The sequence below is a fragment of the Electrophorus electricus genome, chromosome 3 (genome assembly GCF_041902795.1).
Source record: "Electrophorus electricus isolate QZ-2024a chromosome 3, ASM4190279v1, whole genome shotgun sequence".
Lineage (NCBI taxonomy): Eukaryota > Metazoa > Chordata > Actinopteri > Gymnotiformes > Gymnotidae > Electrophorus > Electrophorus electricus.
In genome coordinates, this window is record NC_137499.1 from 12,431,718 (window position 1) to 12,455,000 (window position 23,283).

At 46.7% G+C, this 23,283-nt stretch overlaps 2 protein-coding genes across 6 annotated transcripts; one reads left to right on the forward strand and one right to left on the reverse strand.

Annotated features, from left to right (window-relative positions):
* Positions 1–265: 265 nt before the first annotated feature.
* On the reverse strand, positions 266–11,370 carry ical1 (islet cell autoantigen 1-like). Of its 5 annotated transcripts, none has more exons than XM_035523482.2 (16): positions 11,216–11,367; positions 10,196–10,233; positions 9,876–10,047; positions 7,932–8,004; positions 7,379–7,502; positions 6,697–6,895; positions 5,515–5,640; positions 5,020–5,118; positions 4,763–4,845; positions 4,511–4,557; positions 4,346–4,414; positions 3,831–4,040; positions 2,746–3,045; positions 2,556–2,657; positions 2,316–2,435; positions 266–1,550 (listed from the first exon to the last, which is right to left on the reverse strand). In XM_035523482.2, the coding sequence occupies exons 2-15, from the start codon at positions 10,207–10,209 to the stop codon at positions 2,317–2,319; spliced, it is 1,737 nt and encodes a 578-aa protein (XP_035379375.1). In that variant the 5' UTR covers positions 10,210–10,233; positions 11,216–11,367; the 3' UTR covers positions 266–1,550; position 2,316. The 5 variants fall into 5 exon arrangements, with proteins under 5 accessions (XP_035379375.1, XP_035379373.1, XP_035379376.1 ...); XM_035523480.2 differs by lacking the exon at positions 11,216–11,367 and adding an exon at positions 11,084–11,209; XM_035523483.2 differs by lacking the exon at positions 11,216–11,367 and adding an exon at positions 10,938–11,205.
* Positions 11,371–19,779: 8,409 nt separating this feature from the next.
* cxcr4a (chemokine (C-X-C motif) receptor 4a) lies at positions 19,780–21,529 on the forward strand. Its single transcript, XM_027018452.3, has 2 exons — positions 19,780–19,901; positions 20,054–21,529. Exons 1-2 carry the CDS (start codon positions 19,887–19,889, stop codon positions 21,110–21,112), a joined length of 1,074 nt encoding a protein of 357 aa, XP_026874253.1. The 5' UTR covers positions 19,780–19,886; the 3' UTR covers positions 21,113–21,529.
* Positions 21,530–23,283: the final 1,754 nt, after the last annotated feature.

Sequence of the window (23,283 nt, forward strand, 5' to 3'; positions counted from 1 at the left end):
GGAGTCCAGGGAGGATGGGAAACGCTGGACTAGACCATCCTAGCACAACAGACCTGGTGGACAACGCTGCTATAATACCAAATTCTTTGTGCATCAGTAAATCCACCACTGGAGCTGGTGATTATGGGAGGTTTCATGAATCATGGATGGAACCATACATGTGCAGAAAGACTTTAGTCTTTTTACAGCACACCTCAACAGTACATATAGTTTAACAGCATGACACTTCTTTCTGGAAAATAGGCCATTTGTGTGACCACATGAGTAATCTAATTAATATTTATTATTACTTATTATTCTATAATTACATATGCATAAACTCATATATTGACCTATAGCTATTTTGTATTTAATAATAAGGTTTAAAGCCACAATCAGGGATTTGTAATTTTTTTTTGTTTGTTTACATCAGGCTAAATGTGCATCCACTACAAAAAGCACTTTTTTTTTTTCTTTTTTTTTTACACCCTATTTGACGAGCGCCAAAATGACTCTGGAATCAACATTTAGTGCTTTGAAGGGATCTATACATCCTTGGCTATGGGGAATCAGGTTTGTTAAGAAATCCCTGATCGTAGCTTTAATAACTATGATAAGCCTCGATTTTCCCAACAAACAACATTTTCCCAGCTGACTCTAGTGTACTGTATTGTTCGGTAGGTCAGTGTAGTGTTTATGGAGGCGGACATCGAGCAGAATTGGACTCGGACCTGTTTGTGCCAAAAGTGCAGGTTTCTTTAAAAAAGAAACGTGAAAATTTCCAGGCCCTGTCGCCCTGCAGGTTTCGTTACAGATCGCCTGCGCATATCATTACTAGCAGAACAGAGCTGCATTGGTGCAATCAGACCAACTGATCCCAATCCAAAAACAAAAAAGTTTCATGAACAAACACCCTTTAAATTAGGGCTTGTACAGTCCACAGCCAACTAGAAACACACCCCTCTGAGTGTGGAGCCCTGTTTGTGGATGTGCACAGCGCTCCCAGTGGACATACATTGTTACTGCTTCACCAATTCATTAATCTGCAGAAATGTCCCAGATAAAAGGACATGGCTCTGCGGTGTGGAATACCACACACCCCTCTGCGGTGAAGGAGAGCGCCGCCCTGAATTTTACCCTCCACGTGTGCTCTTCACACATCACCCAAGGTCAACGAAAAGAGATTTGATATACAGTGTACAGCGCAGTGTTTTGTTTTGTTTTTTGGGTCAGTTTAGTTTTTTACTGATTTTAAAACAAAGTCCCCATAAAGAAATGTACAGCAGATCAGTACACACACACCCACACACAGAAACAGAGAGAGCGAGAGAGATTCCTGTATAAAGAGGCTAAGGAATGTGTTTCCAGGTCCAGAATATCAGGATATGGAGTGTGTGAGTGTATTTGTGTGTGTGGTATGTCTCGGAGTGTGAGAGATTGATTCCTGTATAAAGATCACGGATCAGCATTCTGGACTCATCCTTGGCTTGGTGGGGTCAGGACAAGGAACATCTGTCCCTTGGTTTTCCTCATGTACAGTGATGAAAGTTTAAGTCCTGGCGTGTTCCCATCTGGAATCAGAACAGGAAAGTTAGCGTGTGCAGTGTGTGACTGCTTTATACAGCACAGGGTTAGCAAAGCTTTTGTACTTCAGGATAAATAGGGCAGGGTTTTAGAAGTGAGTTCCTGATTTAACGTATGTCTTCACTTGTGTTATTTGTACTGCGATGCTTCAACTTCCTTTGGTATCAATAAAGTGTTACCTTATCTTATACACACACACCAATTAAGTATACAATTTGCAGTAGTGCAGGCTTAGAGATTCTTTTTCATTTACTGCACCATTAGAGTGGTCTGGGTTTCCACTGAACCAAACAAACGATCTGATTACTGAACCAAACAAACCACAGAGCGCCCTCTGACATGTACACACCATAGGTGTTACATAGTACATACAGAGTTTGACGGGTGCACGTCTGACATTACCGAACACAAGCGTAACTTGTTACGTTTCTGCTACGATCTTACAGAAACCGTCATAACACATCTTGATGGACAGAAGCAGGTTTAGACAGGTGCAAATCAGGTGCAAACACGGTGAGCATACACACATTTTGTCAGAGGTGTTCTGTTAGGATCCTTAAAAAGGTCCCTAAAGGATCCTTAAAAAGGTCCCTAAAGCAGGCAGGGGCCACGTCACTGCAACACACTCTTCCGCGACACAGATGAAAAACCGAGCCTGCCACGTCAAACGTCACCTGATTTCCTGGTCCCATGTGCGATCCTACGAGTCCATGTAATCTGAGTGAACTTGTATCTCAAAACAAGACTCTCACCTCAGGCATTAAGGAGTTCGTCGTTGCTCCGTCCAATAGCGTCGGGGTTGGAGAGTGGGTCCAGGTCAGCGAAAAGGTTAAACCAAGCAGACATGTCCCTGATGCTGCTTGTAGGAGGAGCTACAGGGAGGAGCGGTGTTCAAAGGGAACGACAACGAACGCATGCAATTAAATATTCATGTCAGGTGTTTGTGAATTAAAATAGCCCTCAATCACTCGTTTATTTGCAGGAATGCACACCATGAGCTGATGGCCTGTTGATGTTCTGGGCAGCTGGGCTTGGACCAGCAGTGGGCAGAGCTTGAAGGGGAGGGGCTTGAAACATCGGTGGAGTCACCCATCCTGATTAAGAGAAAGCGTGAAAGCTCACGTAAGTGGGGCCTCGACATTACACTGTGCGCGTGTGTGCGCGCGAGCGTGAGAGAAATACCTGTGCTGCTGAGATTCTGGTCGAGGAGTTGTGAAGGCAGGAACCCAGTGAGGCTAGGGGGCTGAGAGGGGGTGCAGTTGTCACTCAGGTTGCAGGGCGCGAGGGTCTGAGCGGTAGAGGGGGGGAGGGCGGGGGCCTCGAAACTGCCGAAGGCGTCCTGCCACACCCTGCTGAAGCCGTCGGACCCGCCGCCGGTGCCGGGACTCAAAAGGTCCTGCAGAAAGGACAGATCCGCCCCCTCGACCTCCTCCTCCTCTAGAACTGCCGGCAGGGCAAAACCAGAGAGAAGGTCCCTGCCAGCTGGGGGGTGAAGAGAGAGAGAGAGTGAGAGTGAGTGAGTGAGTGTGTGTGTGTGTGTGTGTGTGCGTGTGAGAGCCTTTAGCTCATCATAGAGCACCACCACCATCTCAAGAAAACTGCTGATAAATAAATTAGCTGCTTTGGAAAAGCGTGTTTGCCAAATAGTGTAAAATTTAAAGAGAGTGTTGTAAACATTACTGTAAGACTATGTTTTATTATGTAAAGAGAATGTTTTAATATTACTGTAAACTGTAAAGAGAGTGCTGTAATACTGTAAAATTTAAAGAGTGTTGTAAACATTACAGTAAAATTTAAAGAGAGTGTTGTGATGTTATTAGTTCATATATTCTAACCCAGGTAGAGCCTGTAAAGTAATAAACCAGGTGAAGAGACTTGGTGAGCAGGCACGGAGCAGAGACAGCTGAAGGGAAACGTCTGCATAAAGTCACCTCATCCAGACAGTGCTGGCGGCAGGAAGTGGTTGCCAGGGGCAACGGAGTCAGCAGCACCTGACTGCGGCTCTTGGCAGGTTGTGTGATGGGCAGAAAGTGAGAAAGCAGGAGAAAACAGGTGGGTGGTGTGAAGCAGGTCAGGTGTGTGGGACCAACCCCCTGAGCGTGTAAGGAAAGCTACAGCCACTGTTTCAGCAACCACAGAGAAGTGCACGCGATTCAGTCTCAAAATGTGGAGAGGTCAGGACAGGTCAGGACACGGCACACTTCAGGAAGGTGCGAGGAAGGTTCTGGAAGGGCTGGCAGAAGAGGCAGCCAGGTCTGACTTTATACCATTCTCAGAGAGCTGCAAGCTGGGGAAGGCCTCTGGTGTCTTCCCCTGGCCGACGGCAGGGGGCACTGTAGCCTCCAAGGAGCTTTTGGCCTGCGGTATAGGTACGGTCAGGGTCACGGCAGGGGCCGGGGTCAGGGTTGAGTCAGGGGTCATGAGAAAGAGGTCATCTGTGCCAAATTCAGAGACAGGGCCTGACAGCTCAAATATGGCTGGGGCAGAGAAAAAAAAACAACCCAAAACAAAATGATACACAACATTAAACAACCATTCATTCAACACCTCCAGCTTAGAAAAGGCTCTGGTGACGTCTGACAGCACACAGAGCTGGAGTGGCTGGCTGGTGGCATTGCCCACACATACATGCCCATGCACACGTTGCTGCAGGCTGCATGCTGACTGGCTCATTACATTTGCTCCATCCTGCAGGCTGCATGCTGATTGGCTCACTACAGCTACTCTGTCCTGCAGACTGCGTGCTGATTGGCTCATTACATTTGTTCTATTCCACACTCACCTGACCCCAAGCTGTTGTATAAAGAGCCCCCAGATTCTCCGCTCTGACCATCGGCGGTCTGGCCCGGAGCTGCGGAGGGAGCACATTTCATCACACCTGTAGAAAGAGCTGGACAACTTTCATTGGCAGCAGTAGTGGAAGGGCAGCGTTCTGATTGGTACATACCGCTTTCAGGGGCGGGCAGTCCTCTCTCCTCCTCCAGTGATACGAGACTGAGGAGAGATAAAAAAAACAAACAAACTTTTGATTCATTGGCCCGCAAACCACATTCTGCCCTTCACACTGATAAAGACAGCGCAACACTTCCTCACTGCCCAGTAGGTTTGCATATCACCACACAGCTGATAGTGTGCGTGTGTGTGTGTGTGTGTGTACACACACACACACACACACACACACACACACGTGTGCACTTACTCGTCTAGATTAGTATGTTTATCTTTGTCCTTTCTGTCCTCTGGGTCTTCCTCTGGTAGCTGCTCCAGTGGGTCCCTTAGCTCCTAACCCACAGAGTCAGATGGTTTTGGAGATAGTGAGACAGTTTTGGAGATAGTGAGACAGTTCTCAAGTTTTTGGAGACCACAAACAAACATTAGCCACTGAACTTTATACAACATATAAACATCTCATGTTGAGTCATGATGTGTGTGCGTCACAGGCAAGCTCACACACACCTTCAGGGTAGTGAAATGGTAGGGTACGTATCCTCTGAAGGCCTCATGGATAGCAGACATGACATGTGCAGTTTTCTCCCAGAACTGTAGTAGCGTAGTCTACAAAGAACATGCAGCACACACACACACACACACACACACACACACACACACAGTATAAACACAGACAACTACTGTATAAAAAGTGTTTTTTTTTTTAAAAAAAAACAAAAACAAACAAACCTATGAGTAGGGCACATTTACGGGATTTAGATGACGCTTTTATCCAAAGCAACTTAGAATTCTGAGTAATTGAGGGTTAAGGGTCTTGTTTAGGGGCCCAACAGTGGCAACCTGGCAGTGGTGGGACTTGACCTGGTAACCTTCCGATTACAAGTCCAGTACCTGAACCACTGAGCTACCACTGTACCACTGAAATGGATGGAAAACAGAAAGGGGCATTTGGGGGGGTGAGAAAGAGAGAGAGATGAAAATAAAAATGGAAAAGTGAGGTACCTGGTAGGCACAGAGGGAGTGAGACAGCATGTTGCAGCGGCTGGCCCCCAGCATGTCCACTTTCTGACACACGTCATTCTTCAGCTTATCAAAGTGCACCTTAGTCCCCCTCACCTGCGCCTGAACCTACACACACGCATCAAAAGTCTCCCAGTCTCAATGTCCATACTTCAAACTTTATTCGCACCTGCAGTAAACGTGGATCAGAAGTAAATATGTATCTGAAATAATTTAAACATGCCTTAGTTCCTTTTTACCATATTAATAAACAACTAAAATTACCATCATTGCTGAGCTTATTCACTTGTTCGGTTCACTTTCATAAAAGTAGAAGAAATCCTTATTTTATTCTTTAATCAGAACATCAACACATATGGGATGAACTCACGACTGCTCACTCTCGCTCTTACACACACACACACACACAAAACTCTGTGTGCGTCAGCCAGCTCTAAAGTGTTTTGGAAAGAATGTGTGTGTATCTATCTGTCCGCATGATTAGGGTGACAGCAGAGTTCAGTTACTGTTTCCTTTGTACATGTCCAGACCAGAGTGGGAATGAAACCAGCCCCCCACTCCACACACACACACACACATACACACACACACACACAGGACCCTACTGAAGAATAAAGACCTTCCCACCCTTAATCAGTAACCATAGCAATCCCACTGCTCGCTGTCCTCAAGCGCCACACCAGTGCTAGGTATTCCACCACAGGACCCATGACGTCCGGATATTTCTGGATAGAGGCCGGACACCAGTGCCACCAGCAACACAGCTGGGCCTGATAAGCTGGGAGCGACTAGAACCACGTCGCTACCATATCAGTGTTGTAAACCTGTGGTCGGAAACTAACCAATGGTGGAAAATAAGGGGCGGGACTCTAAAGTGTGCCAGCTGGTTACTGTACATAAAACACACACAGCTGAGGTGTAACTAATGAGACGGCAAGAGTGTGTGTGTGTGTGTGTGTGTGTGTGTGTGTGCAATGCAGTTTCTAATTAGCTGGTAAGAATGTCCATGTTTCTAACTGGCTGGTACATGTACTCTTGTGAAACGCCTAAACAGCCCGAGCATGACTCACGTAGCCAATCGCGATCCACCTCACTCCTCGCGTCCTGCCCTTCTCATCTCTGACCTGTGTGTGCGTGTGTGTGCTCGCGCGCGCACTCTCAGACCTTGCGGAACTTCTCCAGCTGCTTGTAGGTGTCGGGGTCCAGCTCCTGAGAGACATCCTTCATCCAGAGGAGGGCGCCACGGTACTCGGTGCGCGCCTTCTCCATGCGGCCCACCGTCAGCAGCGTGTCGGCTATGGCCCGCCGCCGGAACGTCTCCACCTCCTGCTCCAATCGCTGCAGTGGGGGGCACAGGGCCAGTCTGCGGAGGTGTGGCAGGAGCAGAGTAAAACCAACACTGTGTCAGTGCCATGCTCCTTGAAGGGCTGGACAATACATCGCCTGTCGGTCATTATCGTGATATAGAATTTTGCGATACTGATATTGTGGAAGGAAAGAAGCAGACGAGTCCTTGAATCAAAACGCAGTTTAGTGCACAATGTGAACGTGCTGCCAACGTCAGACGTCCCAGGTGAGTGTGACTGAATGAAATCACAGCAGGTACATTCTCCAACAAACGCGCATCATCTCAGGCCAAAAGGACTTTAACCGTGTCACATTAAATATTCACCAGGGTATTTTAATATACTGCAAGCCATGTTATAATTGCAGTATGTAGCAATTTAATTGTAATATAGTGTTTATTCCATATTATGTTGACTTAGTTTGAAATCTGTTAAGTTAGTGTTTAGAGTGCGAGTGTGTGTGTGCGCGAGTGTGTGTGTGCGAGTGTGTGTGTGAGTACCGCTGCTTGGCAGAGCTGCAGAGGGCCTTGCTGGTGGCTTCCATCATGCTACCAGCTTTCGTTCTGTCCTGCTCAGCCTGAAAGCGCAGGAAGAGGCCCAACTCGTTCTCCTCCTGAGACAGACCTGCGGGGTCAACACTCTCACGTGAGACAGGCCTGCACGCGGGGTCAACACTCGCACGTGAGACAGGCCTGCACGCGGGGTCAACACTCGCACGTGAGACAGGCCTGCACGCGGGGTCAACACTCGCACGTGAGACAGGCCTGCACGCGGGGGTCAATACCCTCACGTGAGACAGGCCTGCACGCGGGGTCAACAACTCTCTCACGTGAGACAGGCCTGCACGTAAGGGTTAATATTTCTCAAAAACAATAAATGTTATAGTAATAAAGTGTCAATCTAAGAAAACTAAAGCTATATATGTTTCCTCTAAGTGTTCCTATTGAAAGTTTTGGTAACAAAATAATAGAATTTTTTTCTGACTAATAACTCCAAGCTAACAGTTCTGTCATCTGCGAGAATATGCACTCACGTGTGAGAACATGCACTCACGTGTGATCCTTTGCTGGTATTTCTCTATCACTTTCAGTAGCTCTGTGCATGTTGTCTGTATCGAGCGAAAAAACTGCAGAAAGGACAAAAGGAATGATATTGAGCATCTCTCTCTTGCACCCTCATTCACCCACACACCCCCACACACCTCCACACACCCCCACAACTGATTTGATGCACCTATTCAGACCCATGGCACTAATACTGTAATGTGAATTTATCTCTGTTTCAAGACGCTTTATTACACACCATAAATGGACAATTAAACCTGCAAGAGCAAAGAGACTCCAAAAAACACAGAATGGGACTGCACGCTCACATGCACAGCCAATAAAACAGAACACATTTTTGGACATATTTCATCCTTCTCCTGCTTCGTGTATTCTTCCACTGAACATTTATCTTATGACTTACTCATATGTGTGTGTGCGCTCGCACGCACACACACACACACACTCTTTTCAAAAAAAAAAAAAAAAAAGACACATGGTAAAATGATATTTTAAAAATCAGCCTTGCCTGTCGTTATAGTGACCAATCATTTACAATCCACTTAAAGGTACAGTTAAGTGTATGTGTGTGTGTTTGCATGCGTGTGTGTGTGTCTTACGAAATGAAATTCAACTCTGACAGTAGCATGGCTGGCATAAATGAGTCATGAAGGTTGTGACAGTCGTCTTTAAACAGTGGGCCCTTCTCCAGTAACACAAGCACAAAGGGTGCCAGCGGTAAAAAAAATCCCTCTCTCTCTCGCCAGAGCCCGGGAACACGCCGTACCTCACTCACGGCAGACGGAGCGGACGTGGTGGGGGGCTGGCACAGCTTAACGCTTGCCAAAAGATTCAGCGCAGAGCTTTAGGGAGTGATGTAGGCTCTGACCTTCGCCAGGTGAACGCCATGTCCATGTTACTGAGCAAGTCTCTTCAGACTCACACTACGCATATTTTTATATATATATATATATATATATATATATATATGACTCCCTTTGTAAAAGGTGGCAAAACAGCAGGTACTACCACACTGCATGGCCTGTGAGGGCTGAACTGCAGCATTTCTGACTACTGAACGCAGCTGTGTGGACAAAGCTGGAGTCTGAGCACAGTGAGGGAGGTATCGACCAGACACTTGAGAAAAAGGCCTCCTCAGACACTGGTAAATTCCAGCTACCACATCTTTGATTTGCTGAAAGAAAATACCGGCCTGCGTAAAACCCCCAGTGGTGACTCCAGGTCAGTGAAACCGAGGCCACAGTTGTGGTTCAGTGGCTAAACGCCATTTACCACCAACATTCTCAGCAGTTCTGTCTTCCTCTCTCACGCCGTCTCCCATACGTGCCAAGGCAAGTGAGCACACATGCACGCACTCACATGCAAATGCACACACCCCGCCTCTACTAAAATAACAGCGATCTACTGGGTGATCTAGCAGATCTACGGAAGCCCAGTAGGTCCTTCTCTCCACCAGATCCCAGGCCTCCTTCACTCAGAACACACTCATTTAGCTCAGTTCCCTCTGCTGCAGAAACACTGAGTCTGGAAACAGTGCACAAACACACACGCCAGCGCTGAAGGAGGCCTGCCTCGAGTCCGTCTCACCATCAGTCACTCATCATCATCTCCATATCCCTGTCCAGAGAGACAGGGAGCAGACAGCCACACACACACACACATACGTGCCTAGATACTAGGCCTTTTTTAGATTCCGTGACTATGATGCTGAAAACAGAGGGAGACCGCGCTGGGAACGAGGCGCTCCGTGGAGAACCGGCTCATGGTTACGACCCTTCATTTTCTCTCCCTCTCTCCCGTTCTCACTCCGTTCTTCCTTCTGCACCCTTGCAAACATCCAGAAGAAGCCAAAGATCAAGCCTGCTCCTTCTCCCTGCCTAAACGCCATCTCCAGCAGGCCTGAGATCAGCGATCAGCACGGCGTCCACCTCACCTCCAGCTTGGCGTCCAGGTCGGCGTCGGACGCCACCACGTGCTCATCCTCCTTCTTCCCTGTGGCCTTGATCAAGACCTGCTTGGTCTTCCAGAACTTCTTCTGCACGCGCGCCATAACCGAGCGGTCCTCGCCCAGAACGGACCGCCCACCGAACAGGTCACCGGAGAACCTGCGGGAAGGGGCGGGCGGGACGAAGGAGAAACACCCCGGCAACAGTTGCCAGGGCGTCAGGAAGGAATACGAGGATTCAAAAACCAAGGGTAATCATTGCCATGGACGGCAGAGAGGACGTAACAGATGAAGGAGGGGCCACCTACCCATAGCCTTCCATGCTCGTTAGATTCCTTGTTCAGTCCTGAAAACAAGTCAAAAGTATCAGTACATATAGGTTATGTATATTCGCTCATTCTCTCGTATATAATATGTATAACGATGAAACATATGAAGTAACCAAGCGCTCAGTACGGACTCCTTGAAATCGAGCAGTTGCATTCAGCCAACACTAAAATAACTGCGGGAAAAAAACAGAAAAAACATCAGCCCCACAGCCCTGTGTGGTCGGTTATAGTTTAATATTATAATCCGACATATTATTGTCTTTTTAAAAAGCAATACGCCTTTTAAAATGGCGATATCCCCCCGCCCAAGTCGTTTTTACAGCTGTTGCAGGTTGCCAAAAAGCTACCAGCTGTGGAGGTAGCCCGACAGAGTGAGTGTTCAGTGACGACCATCCACATCATCTACATAATCCACATAACCCCTGGAGATGCGGGCAATCATTCGAATTAGAGTCGCACGTCCCGTAAGACTCGGCGACGAGAGAAGGGCCATTTTGGGCCACCTGCCTTGGGCTGCTGTAGGCACTTTACAAAACCACAGAAACGCCTTTTGGCCCACGAAACAAAACCGATTTTTTTTACTCTGCATTTGACCGGTCGTACGCAGCACGAGCGGTGCATTACATGGATTTTGGTGTGCAGAAAAAGAAAACGTTTCCGCGACAATAATCGTTACATCACACCCTGCTGAAAGTGACTCGTAATGGTTTCTGAAGCTTACAGTGTAGCGACAGGCAGCTCCCTCTGTCCGGTTAGGAGACTGTTACTAATGCGTTGCACTGTGCATTTAGATTTAAAACGATCGTAAAGTGAGAGACGACTGAAAAATTGCCTCTAGGTGAGCGTGCAGGTCGCGAGCTAACCTACCGAGGTAAATCAGCTCGCGTACGCCACGTCTCTTTAGTCGCAGGATCAAACACGAACTCGCCGACCCCGTTTCAAGAAGCAATTCAACAAGCTCCCCTTTTTCGCCCCCCCCGACAAAAGTACAGCTCTTACTCTTTCCCGCGTCGCGCTAATCAAAGTGCTGATCGCATGCACGGACAACGATCGCAGCCCAGCCTGTTATTTCCTTACACGCGCCGGCGCGAGAAGCAGGATGCGGGGATCGCACGCACGTCACTCCTGCAACGCCTGAGAGAGCGAGGCTGCGCCCAGAATACAAGGGACAATCGACTCAGATGTGCAGAAAGAAAATCGTCGTTCTTATTAAAAACAACCCCCTACCGTTAAATGGTCAAAGTAAAGAGAAATGTCACTTTTTACGTCGAAAATATTCTTTAGCAGCAGAGTTCTAAAATTATACATGCGCAGTAACGTTTGCCTTCCGCTAGGTGGCGCTGCAAGCGTGGTGAAGTCACCCGTATCGCTGTTGGAGGCATAGAATCAGCAAATTAGTTTGTGAGAGTTTGTTGCATACCTAGCCCAGCACTATAAAATATGTTTACCTATTTCAAATAATAGTTCCCCCAATTTTGTATTCACCCTCCACCAGAACTATTTGAGCAAACAAATATTAAGTTCGGCTAGCACCCGTCTGCATGTCTTTTCCTTGTAATACAAACATCTGACAGTCCTCTCACAGTTAATTTGCTCTTCTTGTTATGCCTACTATAGGGGAATCTCCTACTATAGTCCTCGCCATTGTCCTCATACCTTAAGATCACTGTACAAAGATTGATAGCAAATTATACGCCTTCTTCCCTTAAGTTACAAAATGAGTTCTCTGAGTAGGAGCATAAAAAATAGTCAAAGTGTGTGACATAGACGTGCTCTTTAGAAGTCTAGGAGATAGTGGTTTCACTCAGAAGCCTTAGTTACCAGAGGGAAAGTGATTTGACAATCACGTATGCCCAAAAAACACGCCACACGCGTGCAGACAACCACACCCCATGAGTCAAACGTTAGCCTCCCACCGCAAGGCCCGTCTCTCTGTCTCTGTCAGTCCGGCTCCTGCATTTGCGTTCAAGTGATGCTTGACAAAGCACTAGAGTAATGCCAGTCCATTTTGCGGCAAAAGAACCGTTAGCAACTGAAACGGAGAGGAACACGCTCAGACATGCGCGCAGAGATTTCTCTCAAGCTTGGGCTTAAAAGACGATGACACACCCATACGCAAAATCTTTGTGAAAGCCTATAAGAATCCCATATGCCATATACTATTATTTAAAAAATAATCATGTAAATATACAGAGAGAACTTCAGTGTACATTTCATTCCTAAAACTATGGAGGGCTCCAAAACATATCTGACACTTAATATTATAACGATAATTAATGAATTATCCAAATACAAAAATATAAGTGTGTTAAAGTGGACATATATTAAAATGTTTCTGTATAACAAAGTGGCCATAATTGTGGTTTGTTTTTTCGTGTTCGTTTGTTTAAAGGATATATGATTTATTGCAACCAACACACTATATGAACTCATGATGTTACTTGTTACAGACTGTTGATTTGATGGGTGGGGACCCCAAAGAGCTGTTTGTGTGTCTGAGTCTGTGGTCTGCTGTGTGTATGGTTTGCTCCAGCTCACACACATCTCTAGTCTCTACACTGAGCAATTACTGCGTTTATCACTGTATCCATGTAAAGTTTCTCTTGGCAACCCAGTTGTTCTCTATCATGAAAGAACGATCCTGCCAGACACTACAACATTTTGAAAACCACAGCCTAAAAGTATTAACGTGGTGTTATCAGTTTTAGGTCAGTGGCTTTAAGTGCAGTGTTTAAATAGAAAGTGTGTGTGTGTGTGTGTGTGTGTGTGTGTGTGTGTGTGTGTGTGTGTGGGGTAAGAACCACAAGAATGTGCAGTCATTGTTTTATCATCATTGTTTCATCATTTTAGCTTCATTCTATGGAGCACCATTTAAGGACTTTAGATTTTTGTCTCATGTTAAACCCTCCAGATTTTGTAAATATTGCTGCAGCAATGCATTTCTCAGATTAGTCTCAAACGTTGGCCTCCTTCTGTCTCACTAATCTCACCCCCAGTTTGCCAACTTGCTGTAGCCTCCTTCATGCAGTGAGTGAAACGTTATAACAAGGACGCATCCGAATCTCTGTGACTTTCACACTGTCTTTACATGATGCTCTTTTTCTCTTACAGTGCTTTCAGTGTGTAGTAGACCAATGTGAGCCACAGTGCTGTGCTGTCTTAGACAGAGAAATTGTGTGCAAAATTTTGGGGGATAATGAGAACAGAGCTTGAACGGTTAGGATTTTACCAGACACACTGTCTGTTTCTGAAAGGGAGAGGCCCTTTTAGTATTGTCCATTATGGGAGGATCATTATGTTGAAGCCACAGATCTTTCCTACCCAGATATGAGTTGAACACATCACCTCTGAACAGCAGTTACCCACGCTGGACTAGTGTGTTTGTGTTGGGAGGAGGACCATTACTGACTCTCTCTCTCACACACACACACACACACACACACACACACACACACACACACACACACACAGGAGATGAGGATGCGGGGAGGAAGGTGTGTCCCTATCAGCCCAGGGATCAGGTCTGCTAATCCAGCCAGAGCGCTGCACCTACCGTAGGCCATTCTATCCCAGCGGGGTCACATTTCAGCCAGCAGACAAAAGCAAGAAAAAAAAGCCCAGAGCCCTGACCCCCGCCCCACACACACACACACACACACACACACATACTTACGCACACAATCATGCACACAAACATACAAATACACACACAGTTACATGGATAAAAAGAAGAAACAAATTCCAGTGTTAGACCATTGTTTTAGCCTGTGACTCAAATCCACATCAATTTCCCAGTTTCTCTCACTCTTTCTTACTCTCTCTATTTCTCTCCCTCCCTCCTCTCCTCTCTTCTCCCTCCCTCCCTCTCTGTATGCCCCATGTTAGACATATTGATGTTTAACCTGAGGTCTTGATGAGCAGGGTGGGGAGTGGAGATGAAAGCAGGCTCGTGGTTACGGAGGGGGTGTTTGCTCTCCCCTTTTCTCCTGCACCTCCTCTCTCCACGTCCGGAGGCACTAAGCCGCCCACAGGCTGGGACGTCAGCAGCCTCCGTACAGACTTCAAGGCACCGAGTCCGTGCTGAAGACGCATATGCCCTCCGGCTACGCAGACGGCCCCCGGACCTCACGCCCGTGCGCTCCCACTTGTGCACACGCGCAGAAGAGCGCACACACGTGTGTTCCTAAACGTGCACACGCATAAAAGCCAAAGCACGGAACTTGGAATCATGCGGTAATGATGTACGTGTGATTATATAATAGCACAAATAAATAGCACAACTAACAGGAGCTACGCTTACACTTCCTGAGTTCACATAGCTCTAGGAGGCCCTTAAACATAATCCCATGAGTTGAGTTTATACGTCCTAAAGTCCTAACAACCAAAGGAGGCACTTGAAAATGCTGTCACTTTGAAATGATGATTGCATAATTGATTACATAACGGGAAATATAAGTAGGAATGAATTACAAAGGGAATTTTGGTGTTTGAGAACAGCTAATGACAATTGACAAGATCAAATTAGGATTTAATCAGGTGAGTTCTGACATAATGACATTAAAGGCCGACAGTGAGAGGCTGAATGAGTAATCAAACCAGAAAAAAAGCAGCCGTTCATGTTTGTTAATGCGTTTAGTTACCAGGTAAACCAGTTTCATCAGTTTTCATTAAGACTGAGGGTGCACAAGATCACTTAGATCAGTCTCAGAACAAAAGTGTGTGGCATGTTTAGTGACACAGACTCTGAGTGTTGCTCCAACACTGCTGGTGTTTAAGCAGAATGTGGGGAAGGTCAGAGGTGATGTGGAACGCTTCTCTATGGGCTGGGGAGCTTCATTACTGAGATGACCTTGGACTCTGAGTAATAGCGGACATGACTGACCTCCTGGGTGCCACCGTACTCAGGTACCAGTGTCTAACTAGTATTCAGGTTTCATTACATTTACACACACTCACACACACAGACACACATGCACACACTCACACATACACACTCACACACACACACACACACAAACACACATAGACGGAGAGACAAATTCAGATGGTCCACTGACCTCGCTTTCAAACAGTCTGTGGTCCTTATCTGGTCCCATCACACCTATTGTATCCTTATCAGAGTCCCTCTGCCCTTCTCCTTAAGGGCCTCTGTGTGTGTGTGTGTGTGTGTGTGTGTGTGTGTGTGTGTGCGCGTGTTTGTGTGCGTTTGAGTGTGTCTGTGTGTTTTCTGAATCCCCTAAAGCTATACTTTTACATGAGCTTGGGCTCCATGTAAGGCACACACACACACACACACACACACACACACACACACACACACACACACACTCATATATATATACATAAACACTAACTAAATAGCATAACTGTACTGAAGATGTCATACACTCACACACATACACAAACACAGCACATAGACCTCAGAATGAATGATTGCTCAGCAAATAAAACCACAGTCTGAATGTTAGAGGAAAAAAAAGAGAGGAGAGACCAGTGAGTCACCCGTGGAGCGCTGGACCTCACTGTCCTCAAACAACCCCCTAAACACACCCAGAATCACCCGTGGAGCGCTGGAGCTCACTGTCCTCAAACAACCCCCTAAACACACCCAGAATCACCCGTGGAGCGCTGGACCTCACTGTCCTCAAACAACCCCTTAAACACATCCAGAATCACCCGTGGAGCGCTGGATCTCACTGTCCTCAAACAACCCCTTAAACACATCCAGAATCACCCATGGAGCGCTGGATCTCACTGTCCTCAAACAACCCCCTAAACACACCCAGAATCACCCATGGAGCGCTGGACCTCACTGTCATCAAACAACCCCCTAAACACACCCAGAATCACCCGTGGAGCGCTGGACCTCACTGTCCTCAAACAACCCCCTAAACACACCCAGAATCACCCGTGGAGCGCTGGACCTCACTGTCCTCAAACAACCCCCTAAACACATCCAGCATCACCTGTGGAGCGCTGGACCTCACTGTCCTCAAACAACCCCCTAAACACACCCAGAATCACCTGTGGAGCGCTGGACCTCACTGTCCTCAAACAACCCCCCAGACACATCCAGCATCACCCGTGGAGCGCTGGACCTCACTGTCCTCAAACAACCCCCCAAACACATCCAGCATCACCCATGGAGCGCTGGACCTCACTGTCCTCAAACAACCCCCCAAACACATCCATTATGTCTGTCATGTCCATCTATCCTTGGAAGATATGTTAGAGAAATATACCTTATGTTTTATGGACACGGAGTTGCAACTAAGAGTCGATGTTGCAACTAAGAGGCGACTGTTTTTTATGCAGACTGGGAGTAGTATGCACTAGTGTGTACTGGGAGTAAAGTACTGGGAGTAGTATGCATTTGTGTGTACTGGGAGTAAAGTACTGGGAGTAAAGTACTGGGAGTAGTATGCAGTAGTGTGTACTGGGAGTAAAGTACTGGGAGTAGTATGCAGTAGTGTGTACTGGGAGTAAAGTACTGGGAGTAGTATGCATTTGTGTGTACTGGGAGTAAAGTACTGGGAGTAGTATGTTGTAGTTTGTACTGGGAGTAAAGTACTGGGAGTAGTATGCAGTAGTGTGTACTGGGAGTAAAGTACTGGGAGTAGTATGCATTTGTGTGTACTGGGAGTAAAGTACTGGGAGTAGTATGTTGTAGTTTGTACTGGGAGTAAAGTACTGGGAGTAGTATGCAGTAGTGTGTACTGGGAGTAAAGTACTGGGAGTAGTATGCAGTAGTATGTACTGGGAGTAAATTACTGGGAGTAGTATGCAGTAGTGTGTACTGGGATTAGTATGTTGTACTGTGTACTGGGAGTAAAGTACTGGGAGTAGTATGCAGTAGTGTGTACTGGGAGTAAATTACTGGGAGTAGTATGCAGTAGTGTGTACTGGGAGTAAAGTACTGGGAGTAGTATGTTGTAGTGTGTACTGGGAGTAAAGTACTGGGAGTAGTATGCAGTAGTGTGTACTGGGAGTAAAGTACTGGGAGTAGTATGCAGTAGTGTGTACTGGGAGTAAAGTACTGGGAGTAGTATGCAGTAGTGTGCACTGGGAGTAAAGTACTGGGAGTAGTATGCAGTAGTGCATACTGGGAATTTCCCTGAATCATGCTCTTTATTTGTTGTCTTTTCCTTTATTTACTTGCGTAAGTATGCGAGTCGGGACATCTCGCTGCAACTGTGTGTGGTCAAACCGACAGCACCTTCTCCCTGGCCTTCCCAGCTGCTGACAATCAGTACACCCAGACACCAGGCTTTTAATGCCCTCTCTCTCTCTCTCTCTCTCTCTCTCTCTCTCTCTCTCTCTCTCTCTCTCGCTCTCTCTCTCTCTCTCTCTCTCACACTAAGGCCCAGACAGTGACTTTGACTTTGGCTCCACTGGTTGGCTTTTATCTGCCTACACACACACAAATGCATGAAGACACACAAGTACAAACTGCAGTATGGATGTTTATTGAGAGAAGATAGTTAACGATACACTCCACAGATCTTCTGAAATCTGATCTGGTTGTTATGACCGTTAACTGCTGTGGTTTGTCCGGTGGGTAACAGATGAAGCCAAGTTAGATTTTCATGTTTACATTCTGTTAAAGCAGAAAGTCCAGGACATAGTTGAGTGTTCGACTGCATTGTGTGTAGTATACAATGGCATATGGAATTGTATCAGGAGTGTTAGTGCTAGGAGTGCTAGCAGCTCTCTCTCTCTCTCTCTCTCTCTCTCTCTCTCTCTCTCTCTCTCTCTCTCTCTCTCTTTCTCTCTCTCTCTCTCTCTTGCCTTCACACACTCACACACACACACACACACACACACACACACACACTCACCCCAGTGACCTTATTGCCTTGACATCTTGAGAGGGTGATCTCTGTGACAACCTTTGCCGTGAAGGCAGTAGGTGAAACTCATGTTTCACCCGGAGGAGTGAACACACACACGCGCACACACACTTTGTCCACAAGATGAATGGCCTGCCCTCATGTTCTTTGGGCAGCATCTGGTGCTGTCTGAGTAGCACCACTGGCTTATTAGAAGGTTAAGGCACCAACTGGAATTGATGAAACTGTCAGTGGTCCATGCGTTCCTCTAAGAGCATACACAAGTTCTCTCTCTTTCTCTCTCTCTCACACACACACACTCACACATATACCACATATACCTTAGGAGAATCAACCATGAGTCACAGCTCTGTTCAGATTTCGTGGTTGCCGTTTAGGCAGTTGTTCAACAAGGCTTTGGTTGAGGAAACTCCGCTGTTATTGTAACAGAGAATGCTGTCATTTCTGTTTTTGATCTGTGCTGGAGTTCCATCCATGTGTGTGTGATTATTGCTGTTGGGATTCTTTTTATTGTCCATTACCAGTGCTGTAGGTTATACCCCCCCCCCCCTGCCTCCAAAATATACTAATGTCAGTTTTAATGGGTTTATATATTAGAATATTCTAATACTAAATCAGAATAGTATTTTAAAAATCCTCTTTTCTGTTGTTTGTTGGTGTGAGCCAAAACTGGTGATGAACAGTCATCTTGATTCTGAACGTATCTGCATCTTAACACATTAGCACCTTTCAGAAAACCCTTAGCATGAAAAAGGGTCCTTTAGCCCATTCACACACAAATGCACACACATACACACACACACACACACAAACGCGCGCACGCACACACACACACACACACACACACACACACACACACACACACACACACAGTTCTTACAATGGGTGTCTAAAAAACACACACCACTGAGGATTATCATACAATGTGTGTGAGAGGGCTGATAAAGGAGAGAAGGGGATCCCTTTTCAGTTTTAGAGCCATCTCTTCAGATGGCACCATTTACAACCATTATGGATTAACTAGACTAAAGAAGAATACATGCCATTTCATTAGGTAATGTAAAAATAATCACGGGACTCTCTCTCTCACACAGCCGCAGACAGACCCACCCCAGAGTGCGCGGCTACTGGATTCACACACGTGTCGTGCACTCGATCTCCCGAGCTTAGGTTCGTGGTCGGTGCGCGCTGATTCTTCCCTTTGTCCCGCTGCATTACCTTCAAACGGAGATCCGAACGGCCAAGTGCCGCCGTTTCGACTGGAATTTAACGTCACGACAAACACGCAGCCTACAGATATCCATCTCCAGCGCGTATGCGCTCTGGAATAAAGCATTCCAGCACCATTCCGACACGTAAAACCTCATACTCTTTGACCCCTTTGCTGGATACGATGTACAAATAAAACAAAAAAAAAAACAGCCATGATTTTTACTGCATTTCTCTCCCTTAGGCTGGAAGAGTAATAGCTGATGTACAAAAACCGATGAACTGCAGTGAAATGCAGGGTATATGTCTAGGTGCATTGGGTATATGACTTATGGCGTTTAAATGATAAGTATTTATTTGATGTATTTTAGATTTGCACATTCAGATAATAGCGTCTGACTCGAAAACAGGAAAAGAGTGTTTTTGGAAGGAGCACAGACGCGTCGGCTTTATCGCGAGCTCCGGCTGTGCGCGTCAGAGGGCGTGCTATTACAGACGCGAGGTGTATTTAAATCATCCGCGCGTGCTGCGGGTTTACGAGTTGTAAAACTCAGCAAGACAGCAGTCACCTGCACACCTACTTTGTACTTCTTACTTGGAGTTTTCTAAAGATGTCTTATTACGAAGTAAGTTCCACTTTACACATTTGTATCACATTTGATTGCTTTTAATTATATTTAAAAGTCACCGTGATTTATTTGTTGTTTGTGTGTATCGCGTTGTGAGAATGCCTCAACATCTTCGCGATGTAACCATGTTTCTGAAAATTGTTTTGCAGCACATAATAATTGAAAATGACGGAAACATCTCAGAGTCTGGATTGGCGGATCTTGGAATCGACTTGGAGGTTCCTTGCAACCGCGAGGTCAGCCAGGACTTTCAGAAGATTTTTCTCCCCACTGTGTACGGAATCATATTTTTTTTGGGCTTCATTGGGAACGGGCTCGTGGTGCTAATCATGGGATATCAGAACAAATCCCGGACCATGACAGACAAGTACCGACTGCACCTCTCAGTCGCAGACCTTCTTTTCGTTCTCTCCCTGCCCTTCTGGGCTGTGGACGCGGCCAGCGACTGGTACTTCGGCGGGTTCATGTGCGTGGCGATGCATATGATCTACACGGTGAACCTGTACAGCAGCGTGCTGATCCTCGCCTTCATCAGCCTGGACCGCTACCTCGCAGTGGTGCGTGCCACCAGCAGCCAGGCGCCACGGAAACTCCTGGCGGAGCGCGCCATCTACGTGGGCGTGTGGCTCCCCGCCGCGCTGCTCACCGTGCCCGACCTGGTATTCGCGAGGACGGTGGACCTCGGCACCCGCGTCATGTGCGAGCGGATCTACCCGGCGGAGTCCAACGTCGCCTGGATGGTGGCGTTCCGTTTCCAGCACATCCTGGTGGGCTTCGTGCTGCCTGGGTTCGTCATCCTTGTCTGCTACTGCATTATCATCTCCAAGCTGTCGAGGGGTTCCAAAGGCACGCAGAAGCGCAAGGCGCTGAAGACCACCGTGGTGCTGATTGTGTGCTTCTTCGGCTGCTGGCTGCCTTACTGCGGGGGGATCCTGATCGACACGCTGATGACGCTGGAGATAATCCCGCACAGCTGCGAGCTGGAGGAGGGCTTGGAGAAGTGGATCTTCGGGACGGAGGCGCTGGCGTACTTCCACTGCTGTCTCAACCCGATACTGTACGCCTTCCTCGGGGTGAAGTTCAAGAAGTCCGCCCGCAACGCGCTCTTGACTGGCCGCGGCTCCAGTCTGAAGAGTCTGCCCAAAAAGCGGTGCGGGATGTCCTCTGTCTCAACAGAGTCGGAATCGTCGAGTTTCCACTCCAGTTAACACGCACAGACCCACGCGGACGTTTCTGACGATTGTAAATACGCGCGCCGTGGACTTGGCCTGCGCAAGCCATTTGGTAATACAGCATTGTAGCGCGAGGAAAACGAGCGAACAGGCTGAGCCTGTAGACTGACTGGTCGCCAGCACATGTAAATGTCAGAACAGTAAAGACTTTATGCCAGTATTAGTGTGTGAGCGCGGCACCGTGCCTTTTCTTACTGACAGATGCCTCAAGTGATTCGCAGTTTTCCCTTCTGCACTTGGGGTATCTTGCTCTTATTTATTACGCGGGAAGGTCAAATTCAGGACGAATAGCGCAGCAGGCATCAGACCCCTCCGAGTCCATGATTATCATATGAGCTGCTACAGCTGTTTGGTTTGGAGTCCTTGTAATAAATGGCTTTTATATATATAAAATGGCTTATGGTGGTATTTCTTAAACTAGTTTGTGCACTGTGTGTGTTTGTGTGTGATTCTCTCTCTCTCTCTCTCTCTCTCTCTCTCTCTCTCTCTCTCTCTCTCTCTCTCTCTCTCTCTCACACACAGAGAGAGAGAGGAAAAATCTGAATCTCATGAGAGCATTGTCTCTCTGATTTCATAGGCAAATTGAACATCACAGACATAAGCGTCACCAAACAGGTGGCCAAACGCGTTTCGTTTTCAGGAACTCTGAGCAGCAGAGCACTGCTGGGCTTTCCCTACAGAACGTGGCGAAGGGCCGGAGGGGTGTGCTCTTCAGAATGGCCTTGTACAATATCTCCAGAGAGCGAAAGGTTCTGCTCTGAATTCTGCTCTTCCTGCGATGAAACCATAGCGCATGAGGGAGCTTCAGTGGGGAAGTTCTCAACCCCCTCCCTTCACACACACACACACACATGCAAACGCATGATCCCTACAATAAGTGTGTAACAGGAGTAGGTATTCAAAAACAAAACAGAAGCATGACATACCTGCAGACAGGGTTAAAAAAAACACAGTTTCAATATGTCTGCTACCGGTACATACCGGGTTGGTTGAGTATATTTGTACATGTAACTGAGCGAAGTGAATGTGTTGTGTCACTGTACTTAAAATGTGATTGGCAGGGGATGTAAGGGGTGAGCAGTGAACCACAAAAAAGCACATACAGTACACTTATCTTCTGCTTCCAGGAACATCTGATACACGGAGTGACGTCATGCATCGACAGTTTTGTTTTTCCATTTTGTTCTCTCTCCTCTCTCTCTCTCTCTCTTTGGCACTTGCTCTCTTACACTCATAATATTGTTTACGCTCTCTGTGGGTGTTTTTTCTGTTTCTTGTTGCATAAGTGCATCTGGATATTTATCCACCAGAGCTTACTGTATAGAACCTTTAAACCACTGCTTAATCTCCACTCCATGTCAGCACACACTTTGCTGTGAAGGAAGCCAGAGAAGATGATTCACGTGCCATTCTAAAGCACATTGACTCAGGTGTCAAGTCTCTTCATACGTATACGCTTGATTCAACTACATTAAATACAGTTCTCATGGTCTACCATGTTATAGTTTTACTATTGGCAAATCCTCACCCACCATCATACTGTACTTTCAACTAGTCAGTGACCAAAATTAATTTAAGTATGACTTGTATTAATTGATTAACTTATATTAAGTATATTAATTAGTCACCCTTCTGTTTGAAACCCTATACACATTTCAACCTGCAGGGAGTGGTTTGGGCACCTCTGTCTCAGTTAAACCTTTGTAGTTGTGGAGTTTTACCCTGAACGTGTAACATAAAGTTTGTTTCCGATGACATTTGAAGTTGTAGAAATAAAAAAATCAAAATGCAATAACTAAAAAAAACATGACATGGTTTGTTAGTTATTTTCAGTGCAAAACATACGCCCTGCCGTTAACAGCAAAGTGGCAAAGCGTTCGTGCAAACATACGTACAACCAGATCTGCCATATTAACGCCTATAGCGTCAAACAAGCTCTTACGATGTTCCTTCATACATACAAAAAGGCTCAAGATGAGAGAAGGTGAGAAGGACAGAAGACTGAAGGTATGGGGCACAGCCATGGGGGGGCCGCAGGAAAGCGCGACCCTTCAGCCCTGCGCATTTCAGGGCTGCTAGCCGGGCTCACGTTACTGAGGGAGGGTAAACGTGTGAGAGTCGGCCCATTGAGAGGCAAAACTCATGCT